Source organism: Oncorhynchus nerka, linkage group LG24, assembly GCF_034236695.1.
Source record: "Oncorhynchus nerka isolate Pitt River linkage group LG24, Oner_Uvic_2.0, whole genome shotgun sequence".
Taxonomy (NCBI): Eukaryota; Metazoa; Chordata; class Actinopteri; order Salmoniformes; family Salmonidae; genus Oncorhynchus; species Oncorhynchus nerka.
In genome coordinates, this window is record NC_088419.1 from 50,785,220 (window position 1) to 50,799,565 (window position 14,346).

Genomic DNA, 14,346 nt, shown 5'->3' on the forward strand with positions numbered 1-14,346 from the left:
AAGGTGAAGAGGATGATAGTTATGGGATGTAGCTTGGGGAGTTTTTTTTTTAAAGTCGCTGAGTGTGACAGACCAAAATCCCCTGTTCCTATAGCTTGTAGTCATGTGTGAAGATTGCAAAGGCGACGTAGAGGTTATCAGTAGGTGGAGAGAGGGCAGGAGAGAAATTCGAATGGTAAAATTTCCTAATTTGATCTAATGAATAATTTGCAAACTAAAACATATGTTTTGCTTACAAATTCACCATGCACTAGGCTACTCACATGCGATTATTTTTAAGTTATAAAGGTAGAGATGTTTGTTTGTTTGTTTTGTTTCAATCGCATGAGCCTGTCAAAATAATGTTTAAAAAAAGTCATTTAGCAAATAATAATAATAATAACCTGAGACGTCTAATTCCCGCATTAGTAACTGGCACTAATGCGTAATTTGCGCCAACGTTTTTGTTAGCAGGTGTATAAAGTAATATTCCGCAGAACCTGCGTCTTAACCGCGGTATGTTGTTCTATTCAGGGCACACCGGTGGAAGTTTTGGGTGACGATTCCTGCTCCCTCGGCTCATCCTCCCCGTCGCTCCAGGCGATGGTGTCTGCACCTCTGTTGGGTAGAACTGTTTGTGCAAGTTGCAGTGAGGACATTTTGGATAAATACTTGCTGAAGGTAACATTTGTGATTGCATCTTGTTGCAACGTTTCACATTTTCTTGGGGTGGTCATTTTCGTGCATAGCTTGTACCTTTTTGTATTGATTCTAGTTGACTTACTGTACAACAATAGTCACTTCTTCTATTAGCATTAGCCTACTACTAAATAACGTAAGAATATTCTTGTTATTTCATTACTGTATGTTTTTTTTCATAGGTTAACGACTTGTGCTGGCATGTGCGTTGTCTCTCCTGTAGCGTGTGCCAAACATCGCTTGGCAGTCATACAAGTTGTTACATCAAAGAAAAAGAGGTCTTTTGCAAATTGGACTACTTTAGGTATTTGAAATTGTTCTTGAATACATAAACGATACAATCGAGTTTTTTTGTTTTGAATGTAAGGCATTTCTATGTGTGTTCACATCATCGTATTTGGCCTAAATAATACATCAATAAATAAACATATTATCATAATTTATTTGTAGCATGTTATTTACAAGATTGGATAGCATGTTGCGGCTACATTTAAAAAAATATATATTTTACCCTTAATTTTCCATGTAAATTGACTGAGAACACATTCTCATTTACAGCAACGACCTTGGGAATAGTTACAGGGGAGGGGGGGGATAAGTCAATATGCTATTTATGATGTCCTTTTATTTGATTTAGCATTTAATTCCACGACTAAACCACCATCTAACCGAAATGGCGAGTATTTGCCTGACTATTAAAACCTGTAGACTATTTATTACAGAAGATATGGAACATGGTGCGCGTGCTGCGGTCGAAATATCCACTCTACAGACTGGGTCCGCCGGGCGAAGGGCAACGTGTACCACCTGGCGTGTTTCGCCTGTTTCTCCTGTAAGAGGCAGCTGTCCACGGGGGAAGAGTTTGCCCTGGTGGAGGAGAAGGTGCTGTGTCGTGTTCACTACGACTGTATGCTGGACAACCTGAAACGCGCCGTGGAGAAAGGTGAGCATTCTGCAGCAGAGTAATACAAATATTAGAACAATTTATGCGGGTATAGCGACCTGAATTATGATGGAAAATAAATCGAATAACCATTATGAAAAGCAGCAATCTTTGTCAATTCAAACATGTACTAATGTTTATTTATTATCAACATAGGTCAGGTGGAGTCTAAATAAGTACTACTAACAAAATAGATGATGTTCAAAGTGTTTCTTACTTTCTTACTTTCTGGAAACCACTGAGGAAATAATAATACGATGAATGCATTGTCTTTGATTCATAATTTCTGGTCAAATTGATCATATATATGTATACCTTTACTATACTATAAAATACATCAACCAAAAGATAAAACCCCTTGACATTTATAATAAAACAGCCTAAATTAGATTGTCAATTGATTTAAAATAAAATAAAAACGGCCTATTGTCTCTGATAGGGAACAAAATTAACTTCCCCTTTCTCAGATAAGAAGCCATTTGGTGTATAGATGTCAATAAACAAGATAAGCTTTAATATTATTGTCTTATGCTTGCCATGTCGAGTATCATGATTATGAGCTCATTAATTAAGAAGATCCATCATCTCTAATCAGGAAGTGGTGTGAATCTAGAGGGGGCGATGCCAACAGAACAGGAAGTGAATCAGCCCAAGCCTTCAAAAAGAGCGCGCACCAGCTTCACCGCTGACCAATTACAGGTGAGTATCACCGTACTGTCAATCTCTCCCAAACATAGCCACAATATATATTACATAGCATTGTGAGATAGTTGGATATTGAATTTTGGTTCAATATGGATTAATGCCACAGGTTTGTTCTATTGAGATTTCAAATCTTAATGGGGGCATAAATTCGGCTTGGCAAGCATTAATTGTCAATAGTGTCTGACTGTTCCCAGTCAATGGGTTCAGGCCAAGTGAGGAACAATGGATGACCACATGTGATTGACCTCTTTAGACCTTATGACCCCTCCAGGTGATGCAGGCCCAGTTTGCCCAGGACAACAACCCAGATGCCCAGACCCTGCAGAAGCTGGCAGAGCAGACAGGCCTGAGTAGGAGAGTCATACAGGTTAGATATTCATACACAGTTCTAATCAACGCATGCCTTAATCAGCATAGGATATGACTGAATTTCTGCAGTTCATTCGTAATATTTTTGAGGATTTGTTACGTTGAAAAACAACCTACGAAAAACACCCTTCTGGGTTTCCCGAAATTTCCTCAAAAACAGCATTCTGGGATTGGTACATCTGTTTACCAAAACAAGTGGTGGGGTGGCAGCTTTGTTGTTGTTTGAATTTCAGATTTCCCCTTTAATCCTCATACTACCAACATATTTTACATAAATGGATTACCAACTGGGATCATTTTGACCCAATAAGAAACACCATTAGACATGTAAAAATCAGCAATAAAAAAAATAATGAAAACAGACTGTTTAGTAAAAGTACAGTTAATTAGCATATTTTGTTCAAACAAAAAAATAATATATAATATATACACTACAGTTCAAAAGTTTGGGGTCACTTAGAAATGTCCTTGTTTTTTAAAAAAAAAGCTCATATTTTGTCCATTAAAATAACATCAAATTGATCAGAAATACAGTGTAGACATTGTTCATGTTGTAAATGACTATTGTAGCTGGAAACAGCTGATTTTTAATGGAATATCTACACAGGCGTACAGAGGCCCATTACCAGCAACCATCACTCCTGTGTTCCAATGGCGCGTTGTGTTAGCTAATCCAAGTTTATCATTTTAAAAGGCAAAACATTACAATTAAATCAATTTTAATCCCACACAACACAATGTTGAAAAAGTAAAGGGGTGTGAATACTTGCTGAAGGCACTGTATGTGGATTGTACTTTGGAAATATATATATATTATATATATATATTCTACCACTTTGACATTAGAGAGTATTTTGTGTAGATCTTTGACAAAAAATGACAATTAAATAAGTAATCCCACTTTGTAACACTACAAAATGTTGAAAAAGTAAAGGGGTGTGAATACTTTCTGAAGGCATTGTATGTGGATTGTACTTTGGAAATATTATATATATATACTTACACAAAATACTCTCTAATGTCATATATACAATCCACATACAGTGCCTACTCTCTAATGTCAAAGTGGATGAAAAATTCTAACATCTGTAAACAATTCATGAAACATAAAACACTAATATATATTGATTAGATAAGTATTCAACCCCCTAAGTCAATACATGTTAGAATCACCTTTGGCAGCGATTAGAGCTGTGAGTCTTTCTGGGTAAGTTTCTAAGAGCTTTCCACACCTGAATTGTGGAACATTTGCCCTTTATTCTGTTCAGAATTCATTCAAGCTCTGTCAAATTGGTTGTTGATCCTTGCTAGAAACGATTTTCAGATCTTGACATATATTTTCAAGACGATTTAAGTCAAAACTGTAACTCTAAACTGTAACTCGGCCACATAGGAACATTCACTGTCATTTTGGTAAGTAACTCCAGTGTAGATTTGGCTTGGTTTTTTAGGTTATTGTCCTGCTGAAAGGTGTCTGATGGAAAGCAGACTGAACCAGGTTTTCCTCTAGGATTTTGCCTGTCCTTAGCTCCATTCCATTTCTTTTTTATCCTGAAAGACTCTGTAACTGTCTTAAAGTCACCATTGGCCTCATGGTGAAATCCCTGAGTGGTTTCCTTCCTCTCTGACAACTGAGTTAGGAAGGATACCTGTATCTTTGTAGTGACTGGGTGTATTGATACACCATCCAAAGTGTAATGAATAACTTTACCATGCTCAAAGGGATATTCAGTGTCTGCTTTTTAAAATGTTTATATATCTACCAATAGGTGCCCTTCTGCGATGCATTGGAAAACCTCCCTGGTCTTTGTGATTGAATCTGTGTTTGAAATTCACTGCTCGACTGATGGACCTTAAAGATAATCGTATGTGTGGGGTACAGAGATGAGGTAGTCATTAAAAAAAGTATGTTAAACACTATTCTTGCATACAGAGTGAGTCCAACTTATTACGTGAAACGTTAAGCAAATCTTTACTCCTGAACATATTAGGCTTGCCATAACAAAGGGTTTGAATACTTATTGACTTTTTAGCTTTTAATTTTTTAGTAATTTGTACAAATTTTGAAAAACATAATTCGACTTTGACACTATGGGGTATTCTGTGTAGGCCAGTAACAACACATCTCAATTTGATCCATGTTAAATTCAGGCTGTAACACAACAAAATGTGGAAAAAGTCAAGGGGTGTGAATACTTCCCGAAGGCACTGTCAGTACAAAAAAATCAGATTTAGCATCAGTTCATTGTAGTATCATTTTTGTTTTAGAATTTTTAAGTAAATACTAATTACGGCATATTTATGTGGTAAAAACAACCCCAAAATTCGAAATATACTTCATTTTATTGACAAACATTTATTCGTACATTGATCCTGAGAGACAATGACCATGAATATGGCATAGTTTTCTTTAAGTACTTACCCCACAGCCAGCAGTAGTACCTATGGCATAGTACCTATGGCAGGATGCTTCAAAAAGCATGCCCAAATCCTAAAAGTCACTTCAAACCAAATGTTACAGCAACCCAAATACCATAACAAGTTGTACATATAGAATATTGGACAATATTATAGGAAGTCTGGTATTTATATAACATTTCCCAAATAAAAACTTTTTTTTCCAGAGAGTAAACACCAATACAGCGCTATGTACAGTGCATTCGGAAAGTATTCAGACCCCTTGACTTTTTCCACATTTTGTTACATTTTAGCCTTATTCTAAAATTGATGAAATCATTTCCCCCCTCATCAATCTATACACAATTCCCCATAATGAGAAAGCAAAATCAGGTTTAGAAATGTTTGCAAATGTATAAAAAAACTAAAAAAAACTGAAATAACACATTTACGAAAGTATTCAGACCCTTTACTCAGTACTTTGTTGAAGAACCTTTGACAGCGATTACAGCCTTGAGTCTTCTTGGAGATGACGCTACAAGCTTGGCACACCTGTATTTGGGTAGTTTCTCACATTTTTCTCTGCAGATCCTCTCAAGCTCTGTCAGGTTGGATGTGGAGTGTTGCTGCACAGCTATTTTCAGGTCTCTCCATAGATGTTCGATCGGGTTCAATTTTGGGCTCTGGCTGGGCCACTCAATAACATTCAGAGACTTGTCACGAAGCCACTCTTGCGTTATTTTGGCTGTGTGCTTAGGGTCGTTGTCCTGTTGAAAGGTGAACCTTCGACCCAGTCTGAGGTCCTGAGCGCTCTGGAGAAGGTTTACATCAATCATTTCTCTGTACTTTGCTCCGTTCATCTTTCCCTCAATCACAACTGGTGTCCCAGTCCCTACCTCTGAAAAACATCTCCGCAGCATGATGCTGCCACCTCCATTCTTCACCGTAGGGATGGTGCCGGGTTTCCTCCAGACGTGACGTTTGGCATTCAGGCCAAAGAGTTCAATCCTGTATTTATCAGACCAGAGAATCTGGTTCCTCATGGTCTGAGAGTCCTTTAGGTGCCTTTTGGCAAACTCCAAGCGGGCTGTCAAGTGCCTTTACTGAGGAGTGGCATGCATTTGCGACTCTACCATAAAGGTCTGATTGGTGGAGTGCTGCAGAGATGGTTGTCCTTCTTGACGGTTCTCCCATCTCCACAGAGGAACTCTGGAGCTCTGTCAGAACGACCATTGGGTTATTAGTCACCTCGACTGACCAAGGCCCTTCTCCCTCAATTGCTCAGTTTGGCTGGTTGGCCAGCTGTAGGAAGAGTCTTGGTAGTTCCAAACTTCTTGGGGACCTTCAATGCTTCCAAGGCCCTTCTCCCTCAATTGCTCAGTTTGGCTGGTTGGCCAGCTGTAGGAAGAGTCTTGGTGGTTCCAAACTTCTTGGGGACCTTCAACTTCTTGTGTTCTTGGGGACCTTCAATGCTGCAGAAACGTTTTCGTACCCTTCCCCAGATCTGTTCCTTGACACTATCCTGTCTCTGAGGTCTATGGACAATTCCTTCGACCTCATGGCTTGGTTTTTGCGCTGACAACTGTAGGACCTTATATAAACAGGCATGTGCTTTTCCAAATCATGTCCAATCAATTGAATTTACCACAGGTGGACTCCAATCAAGTTGTAGAAACATCTCAAGGATGATCAATGGAAACAGGATGCACCTGAGCTTAATTTCGAGTCTCATAGCAAAGGGTCTGAAAACTTATGTAAACAAGGTATTTCTGTTTTTTAATTGTAATACATTTTCTAACATTTCTAAAAAACAGTTTTTTCTTTGTCATTATGGGGTATTGTGTGTAGATTGATGAGGATTTTAATTTGTATTTAACACATTTTAGAATAAGACCGTAACGTAACAAAATGTGGAAAAAGTCAAGGCGTCTGAATACTTTCCGAATGCACTATATACATTTAGAGGGTTGCTGGTTTCTGTGTTACAGTTCTACCAAGTATTCATACCACTGAAATACTTTTATGAGCTGTTTTGACTGCAACTAAGCATATATGTAAGGTGATTTTGTACAGTGTCACATAGTTATAACTTGGTATAACTATAGGACAGTACATAAGGTGCTCCATATCTGCAGGTGATCTGTCTATCTGAACAAAATCACTGATACAGGGCCCCCTCCACCCACTGATGATACCGCATGTATAACTGAATGTTATGTCTCCAAAGAAACCTGGATTAAAAAAAAATACTTTAAAAAATTTGGCCTAGAATAACTACTTTTCAGAGAAAACACACCAATACAGCTCTCTGTAGATTCAGAGTGTTTCTGAGCTCTGTAGTGCAGTTCTATCAAATATTTATACCATTGACAGATGTTGTATACCGTTGGGCAGATTTTTATTGCAAAAAAAAAAGTTACTTTTTATTGTGTACACAGTCGTACGAAACGTGGTATAGAAAAGTACAATGTCAGACAAGAGTACATGGTGTGCTATATCTCGGCAGATGATCGGTCTATCTGGTCAAATTCACTGATACAGGTCCCCCCTCCACTCTCTGGTGGTATGGAGAACTTGATATTTAAGTCTCCAGAGTAACCTAGATTCACATAAATGTCCTATTTATCAAATGACTACACTCTTTGAAAAAATAGTTCCCATAAGGGTTCTTTGTGGAGGGATAGGTTTCTACCAATAACATTTTTGATCAGAAGAACCCTTTTTGGAAGTCAAGGGTTCTTTGTAAGGCACACGGTTCTACCAGGAACCTTTAAAATATTAAGAACTGTTTTTGGAAGAAGAAAAAAAGGGTATTTGATGATTCTTTGGAAGGCAAGGAGGAGTATTTCAAATCAAATCAAATGTTATTGGTCACATACAGATGGTTAGCAGATGTTAATGCGAGTGTGGCGAAATGCTTATGCTTCTGGATCCGACAGTGCAGTAATATCTAACAAGTTATCTAACAATTCCCCAACAACTACCTGTGAATGAGAATATGTACAAAAAATATATGGATGAGCGATGACTGAGCGGCATAGGCAAGGTGCAATAGATGGTATAAAATACAATACAGTGGGGCAAAAAAGTATTTAGTCAGCCACCAATTGTGCAAGTTCTCCCACTTAAAAAGACGAGAGAGGCCTGTAATTTTCATGATAGGTACACTTCAACTATGACAGACAAAATGAGAAAAAAAATCCAGAAAATCACAATGTAGGATTTTTTATGAATTTATTTGCAAATTATGGTGGAAAATAAGTATTTGGTCAATAACAAAAGTTTATCTCAATACTTTGTTATATACCCTTTGTTGGCAATGACAGAGGTCAGACGTTTTCTGTAAGTCTTCACAAGGTTTTCACAAACTGTTGCTGGTATTTTGGCCCATTCCTCCATGCAGATCTCCTCTAGAGCAGTGATGTTTTGGGGCTGTTGCTGGGCAATACGGACTTTCAACTCCCTCCAAAGATTTTCTATGGGGTTGAGATCTGGAGACTGGCTAGGCCACTCCAGGATCTTGAAATGCTTCTTACGAAGCCACTCCTTCGTTGCCCGGGCGGTGTGTTTGGGATCATTGTCATGCTGAAAGACCCAGCCACGTTTCATCTTCAATGCCCTTGCTGATGGAAGGAGGTTTTAACTCAAAATCTCACGATACATGGCCCCATTCATTCTTTCCTTTACACGGATCAGTCGTCCTGTTCCCTTGGCAGAAAAACAGCCCCAAAGCATGATGTTTCCATCCCCATGCTTCACAGTAGGTATGGTGTTCTTTGGATGCAACTCAGCATTCTTTGTCCTACAAACATGACGAGTTGAGTTTTTACCAAAAAGTTATATTTTGGTTTCATCTGATCATATGACATTCTCCCAATCTTCTTCTGGATCATCCAAATGCTCTCTAGCAAACTTCAGACGGGCCTGGACATGTACTGGCTTAAGCAGGGTACACGTCTGGCACTGCAGGATTTGAGTCCCTGGCGGCGTAGTGTGTTACTGATGGTAGGCTTTGTTATTTTGGTCCCAGCTCTCTGCTTGTGATCACTTTGACTCCACGGGGTGAGATCTTGCGTGGAGCCCCAGATCGAAGGAGATTATCAGTGGTCTTGTATGTCTTCCATTTGCTAATAATTGCTCCCACAGTTGATTTCTTCAAACCAAGCTGCTGACCTATTGCAGATTCAATCTTCCCAGCCTGGTGCAGGTCTACCATTTTGTTTCTGGTGTCCTTTGACAGCTCTTTGGTCTTGGCCATAGTGGAGTTTGGAGTGTGACTGTTTGAGGTTGTGGACAGGTGTCTTTTATACTGATAACAAGTTCAAACAGGTGCTATTAATACAGGTAACGAGTGGAGGACAGAGGAGCCTCTTAAAGAAGAAGTTACAGGTCTGTGAGAGCCAGAAATCTTGCTTGTTTGTAGGTGACCAAATACTTATTTTCCACCATAATGTGCAAATAAATTCATTAAAAATCCTACAATGTGATTTTCTGGATTTTTTTTTCTCATTTTGTCTGTCATAGTTGAAGTGTACCTATGATGAAAATTACAGGCCTCTCATCTTTTTAAGTGGGAGAACTTGCACAATTGGTGGCTGACTAAATACTTTTTTGCCCCACTGTGTATACATATGATATGAGTAGTGTAAGATATGTAAACATTATTAAATTGGCATTATTTAAAGTTGAATTGTTTGAAGTGACTAGTGATTAATTTGTTAAAGTGACCAGTGATTGGGTCTCCATGTAGGCAGCAGCCTCTCTGAGTTAGTGATTACTGTTTAGCAGTCTGATGGCCTTGAGATAGAAGCTGTTTTTCAGTCTCTTGGTCCCAGCTTTGATGCACCTGTACTGACCTCGCCTTCATGATGGTAGCGGGGTGAACAGCCAGCGGTTCGGGTGGTGTAGGTGTCATGGAGGGCAGGTAGTTTGCCCCCGTTGATGCGTTTTGCAGACCACACCACCCTCTGGAGAGCCTTGCGGTTGAGGGCAGTGCAGTTGCCGTACCAGGCTGTGATACAGCCCGGCAGAATGCTCTCGATTGTGGATCTGTATAAGTTAGTCAGGGTTTTGGGTGATAAGCCAAATTTCTTCAGCCTCCTGAGATTGAAGAGGCGCTGTTGCGCCTTCCTCACCACACTGTCTGTGTGGGTGGACCATTTCAGTTTGTCGTTGATGTGTACACCGAGGAACCTAAAACTTCCCACTTTATCCACTGCTGTCCCTTCGATGTGGATAGGGGGGTGCTCCCTCTACTGTTCCTGAAGTCCACAATAATCTCCTTTGTTTTGTTGACGTTGAGTGAGAGGTTGTTTTCCTGACACGACACTCCGAGTGCCCTCTCCTCCTCCCTGTAGGCTGTCTCGTCGTTGTTGGTAATCAAGTCCACCACTACTGTTGTGTCGTCTGCAAACTTGATGATTGAGTTGGAGACGTGCGTGGTCACGCAGTCGTGGGTGAACAGGGAGTCCAGGAGGGGGCTGAGCACACACCCTCGTGAGGCCCCAGTGTTGAGGGTCAGCGAGGTGGAGATGTTGTTTCCTACTTTCACCACCTGGGGGCGGCCCATCAGAAAGTCCAGGACCCAATTGCACAGGGCGGGGTTGAGGCCCAGGGCCTCCAGCTTGATAATGAGCTTAGAGGGTACTATGGTGTTGAATGCTGACCTGTAGTCAATGAACAGCATTCTTACATAGGTATTCCATTTGTCCAGATGGGATAGGGCAGTGTGCAGTGTGATGGCGATTGCATCGTCTGTGGACCAGTTGGGCGGTATGCAAACTGAAGTGGGTCTAGGGTGGCCGGTAAGGTGGAGGTGATATGATCCTTGACTAGTCTCTCAAAGCACTTCATGATGACAGAAGTGAGTGCTACGGGGCAGTAGTCTTTTAATTCAGTTATCTTTGCCTTCTTGGGTACAGGAACAATGGTTGCCATCTTGAAGCATGTGGGGACAGCAGACTGGGATAGGGAGCGATTGAATATGTCCGTAAACACACCAGCCAGCTGGTCTGCGCATGTTCTGTGGACGCGGCTAGGGAGGCCGTCTGGGCCAGCAGCCCTGCGAGGGTTAACACATTTAAATGTTTTACTCACGTTGGCCACGGAGGGAGGGGGGTGGCACAGTTCTTGTTAGCAGGCCGCGACGGTGGCACTGTATTTTCCTCAAAGTGGGCAAAGAAGGTGTTGATTTTGTCTGGAAGCGTGACGTGGCTGGTTTTATTTTTGTAGTCTGTGATTTCCTGTAGACAGACACTGCCACATACGTCTCGAATCTAAGCCGTTGAATTGCAACTGCATTTTGTCCCTATACCGGCTTTTCTCTTGTTTGATTGCCTTCCGGAGGGAATAACTACACTTTTTATATTCATCCATATTCCCAGACCTCTTTCCCATGGTTAAACGCGGTGGTTAGGGTAGGTTTGGAAGGGAAGAAGGGTTTCACATAGAACCATGAATTATATTTCCCACCATGCTCTATTGCAGGGAGATTTTCTTTTACTTTGTAAACTGGGTGGTTCAAGCCCTGCATGCTGATTGGCTGAAAGCTGGGGTTTATCAGATCGTATAACATCGGTATGACAACAGTTTTATTTTTACTGCTCTAATTATATTGGTAACCAGTTTATAATAGCAATAAGGCACGTCATGGGTTTGTGATATATGGCCAATATACCACGGCTAAGTGCTGTGTCCTAGCACTCCGTGTTGCGTCGTACATAAGAACAGCCCTTAGCCTTATTGCTTAAGTAATAGCTGTGTTTTTCCATGCACATTGATTGGCTGATTAATTTAATGCTACACAAAGAACAATAACATACCGTTTTCTAAACTAATCCAATCTGTTAGTAATTGGATTTATTGCACCAGTTACTGAGTTTGTTGTTACAGTTTGAATACTGAGACTACCTCAATTATCTAATCTTCCCTACCTTGGCAGTCATTCTGACTGCAGGTTGTGGGTGATTAACAAATCCACTTGTTGGATACCCTAACTCTGGCTGGATTCCAATAGGAATTACACATCACTTTGAAAGCCAGCACAATGTGACTTGCAGGCCCGATGTGTTTTGTCAACCAGGGGATTCCTAACACCTCTGCGTTAGGGTATAACTAGGCCCTCAAAGAAAGGCCTTATGACATACAGTACAGTATGTAATGTATTGTCATAAATAATACAATTTTAAAGGCTAATAAGGCTGGTGGAACCGTTTATAGAGGGTTCTAGGAAGAACTCTCCAAAGATAAATGGGTTCTTGTTAGAACCCTTCTTAGAGTGTTCTAGGTATAACCATATAACGGGGGTTATTTGAAGAACCCTACATATAGGGTTTTAGAACCCTCTGCAAATGATTCTACCCAGCACCAAAAAGTGTTCCCCTATGGAGACAAACCGAAGAACCCTGTATGGTTCTACTTAGCCCCTTTTTTCCCCTAAGAGTGTAAAGGCAGAATTCGGTCCTTTTGGCTGGGGTCAAAATTACCCCAAAGGTCCATATTGATACAGAAACGCTAAACAATTATATGGATTTATTAAGAACAAGTTGATTGACACAGTCATGAAAAATTTGAGTAATTAAACAAACCACCCTAAAATGACCCCCAGTCGGTAGGTAGTAAGTATGAGGGTTAATTAAGTGTGTCACTATTGAATGCCAGTACTAAAACATGACACTTCTTATATCCAATCCAGGTTTGGTTCCAGAACTGCAGAGCGCGCCATAAGAAGCATGTGAGCCCCAACCACTCCTCAGCCACCCCCCTGTCCTCCCTGCAGCCCGGTCGCCACTCCCAGCCCACCCCGGCCCCAGAAGAGCTGCAGTACACAGCCTACGGCACCCCAGAGGGCTCCATGCTCACCGCGCTGCACTCCTACATCGATGGTAAGCTGAGAGATAGCCCGCGAGATAGCTTGCACCCCAAATGGCACCCTAGTCCCTTTATAATGCACTACTTTTTGGCCCTATCAGCCCTGGTCAAATGTAGTGCACTATAAAGTGAATAGGGTGCCATTTGGGATATACAATAGACTGCACCAGAGCCATATAGAAAGACATATGAGTATATCTCTGGGCTGCAGTGTGTTTAGCAGTTAAATAGAGTTATAGGAGCAGTAATCTCTTCTGGACAGACTGGAACATAAATGGTATCATTTAAAGTTGTCTGTCAAGAGACTGTGGGTTGCGATGACTTAAAAGAGACAGTATCTCCGGTGCTCTGGTTTTCTGCCACTGGTTATTTGGACGTATCAGGATTGGGTGATGGTGATGCTTCAAGTGGGAGGGGGTATTTCTAGCAATGATTTCAAGCTTAACGTTTTGGAATGGGTCGAGTATCTGACCCAATTACTCAAGATTTTAGTTCTGGTTTTTTGAAATTATAGAAACAGATTTAATAGAAGAGATATTAGGGCTTTGACAAAACGTTTTTTTCAATACGGGATATGTCCCTAATGGCACCATATTCCCTATATAGTGCCCCTACTTTTGACCAGAGCTCTATGTGCCCTATAAGACCAGAGTAGTGCACTATAAAGTAGTGATGGATGTATTATTAGTGTCTCATGCTTGTCCTCTATCTCCACAGTGCACTCCCCTCAGTCTATGCTTTTCCATCCCCTGCTGCCCCCCCACGCCATGACCTCCCTTCCTGTGACCCACGCCTGAGCAAGACACACACACACACGCACACACAATTTGCCAGAGCCTCACACACCACCAGGGATCTTCAGCCTAGTAGGTTTCTTCTTAACAAATTAATTAAGTGTAACATTTCATGTGACTTGTCAGTAAGGGTCATGTTAGAAGCCTTATCTGTCTGAAAGGGGCCCCATACACACACTTAAGTTGTACAATTGATGTTCAATGCATTTGTCACAACGGTTGATACAGCAGTTTTTTTTTTACTTCCAAAAATATACACACAAGTACAATGGTTGAGTAAACACGTTTGTGCGTACAAACTATTTTTTGTACAATACAAATATGAGTTGCATCACAACCATTGTCATACTTTATACATCAGTTGGATAACTGTAGTGTGTACAGAGCTTTGTGTATTTATTGCAAAGTGCCACAGTTTGATGCCGATCTTTTATCTAAGGGGGGGGGGGGGGGGGACTAGACTGCCATTGACAAACCATTGTGAAGTTTATCTTAAACAATTATTTGTACATCAGTATTTTAAATTATTGTTGTTTCATGTATTTATTGTATGTGATTAAGAAAATAAATGTCTATTGACAAAATTACTTT

General features: G+C 40.6%; 1 protein-coding gene across 1 annotated transcript; it reads left to right on the forward strand.

Moving 5' to 3' along the window:
- The first annotated feature begins 519 nt into the window (after positions 1–519).
- LOC115108097 (LIM/homeobox protein Lhx8) lies at positions 520–14,197 on the forward strand. Its single transcript, XM_029632059.2, has 7 exons — positions 520–660; positions 861–982; positions 1,401–1,621; positions 2,217–2,320; positions 2,598–2,693; positions 12,786–12,975; positions 13,679–14,197. The coding sequence occupies exons 1-7, from the start codon at positions 583–585 to the stop codon at positions 13,756–13,758; spliced, it is 891 nt and encodes a 296-aa protein (XP_029487919.2). The 5' UTR covers positions 520–582; the 3' UTR covers positions 13,759–14,197.
- Positions 14,198–14,346: the final 149 nt, after the last annotated feature.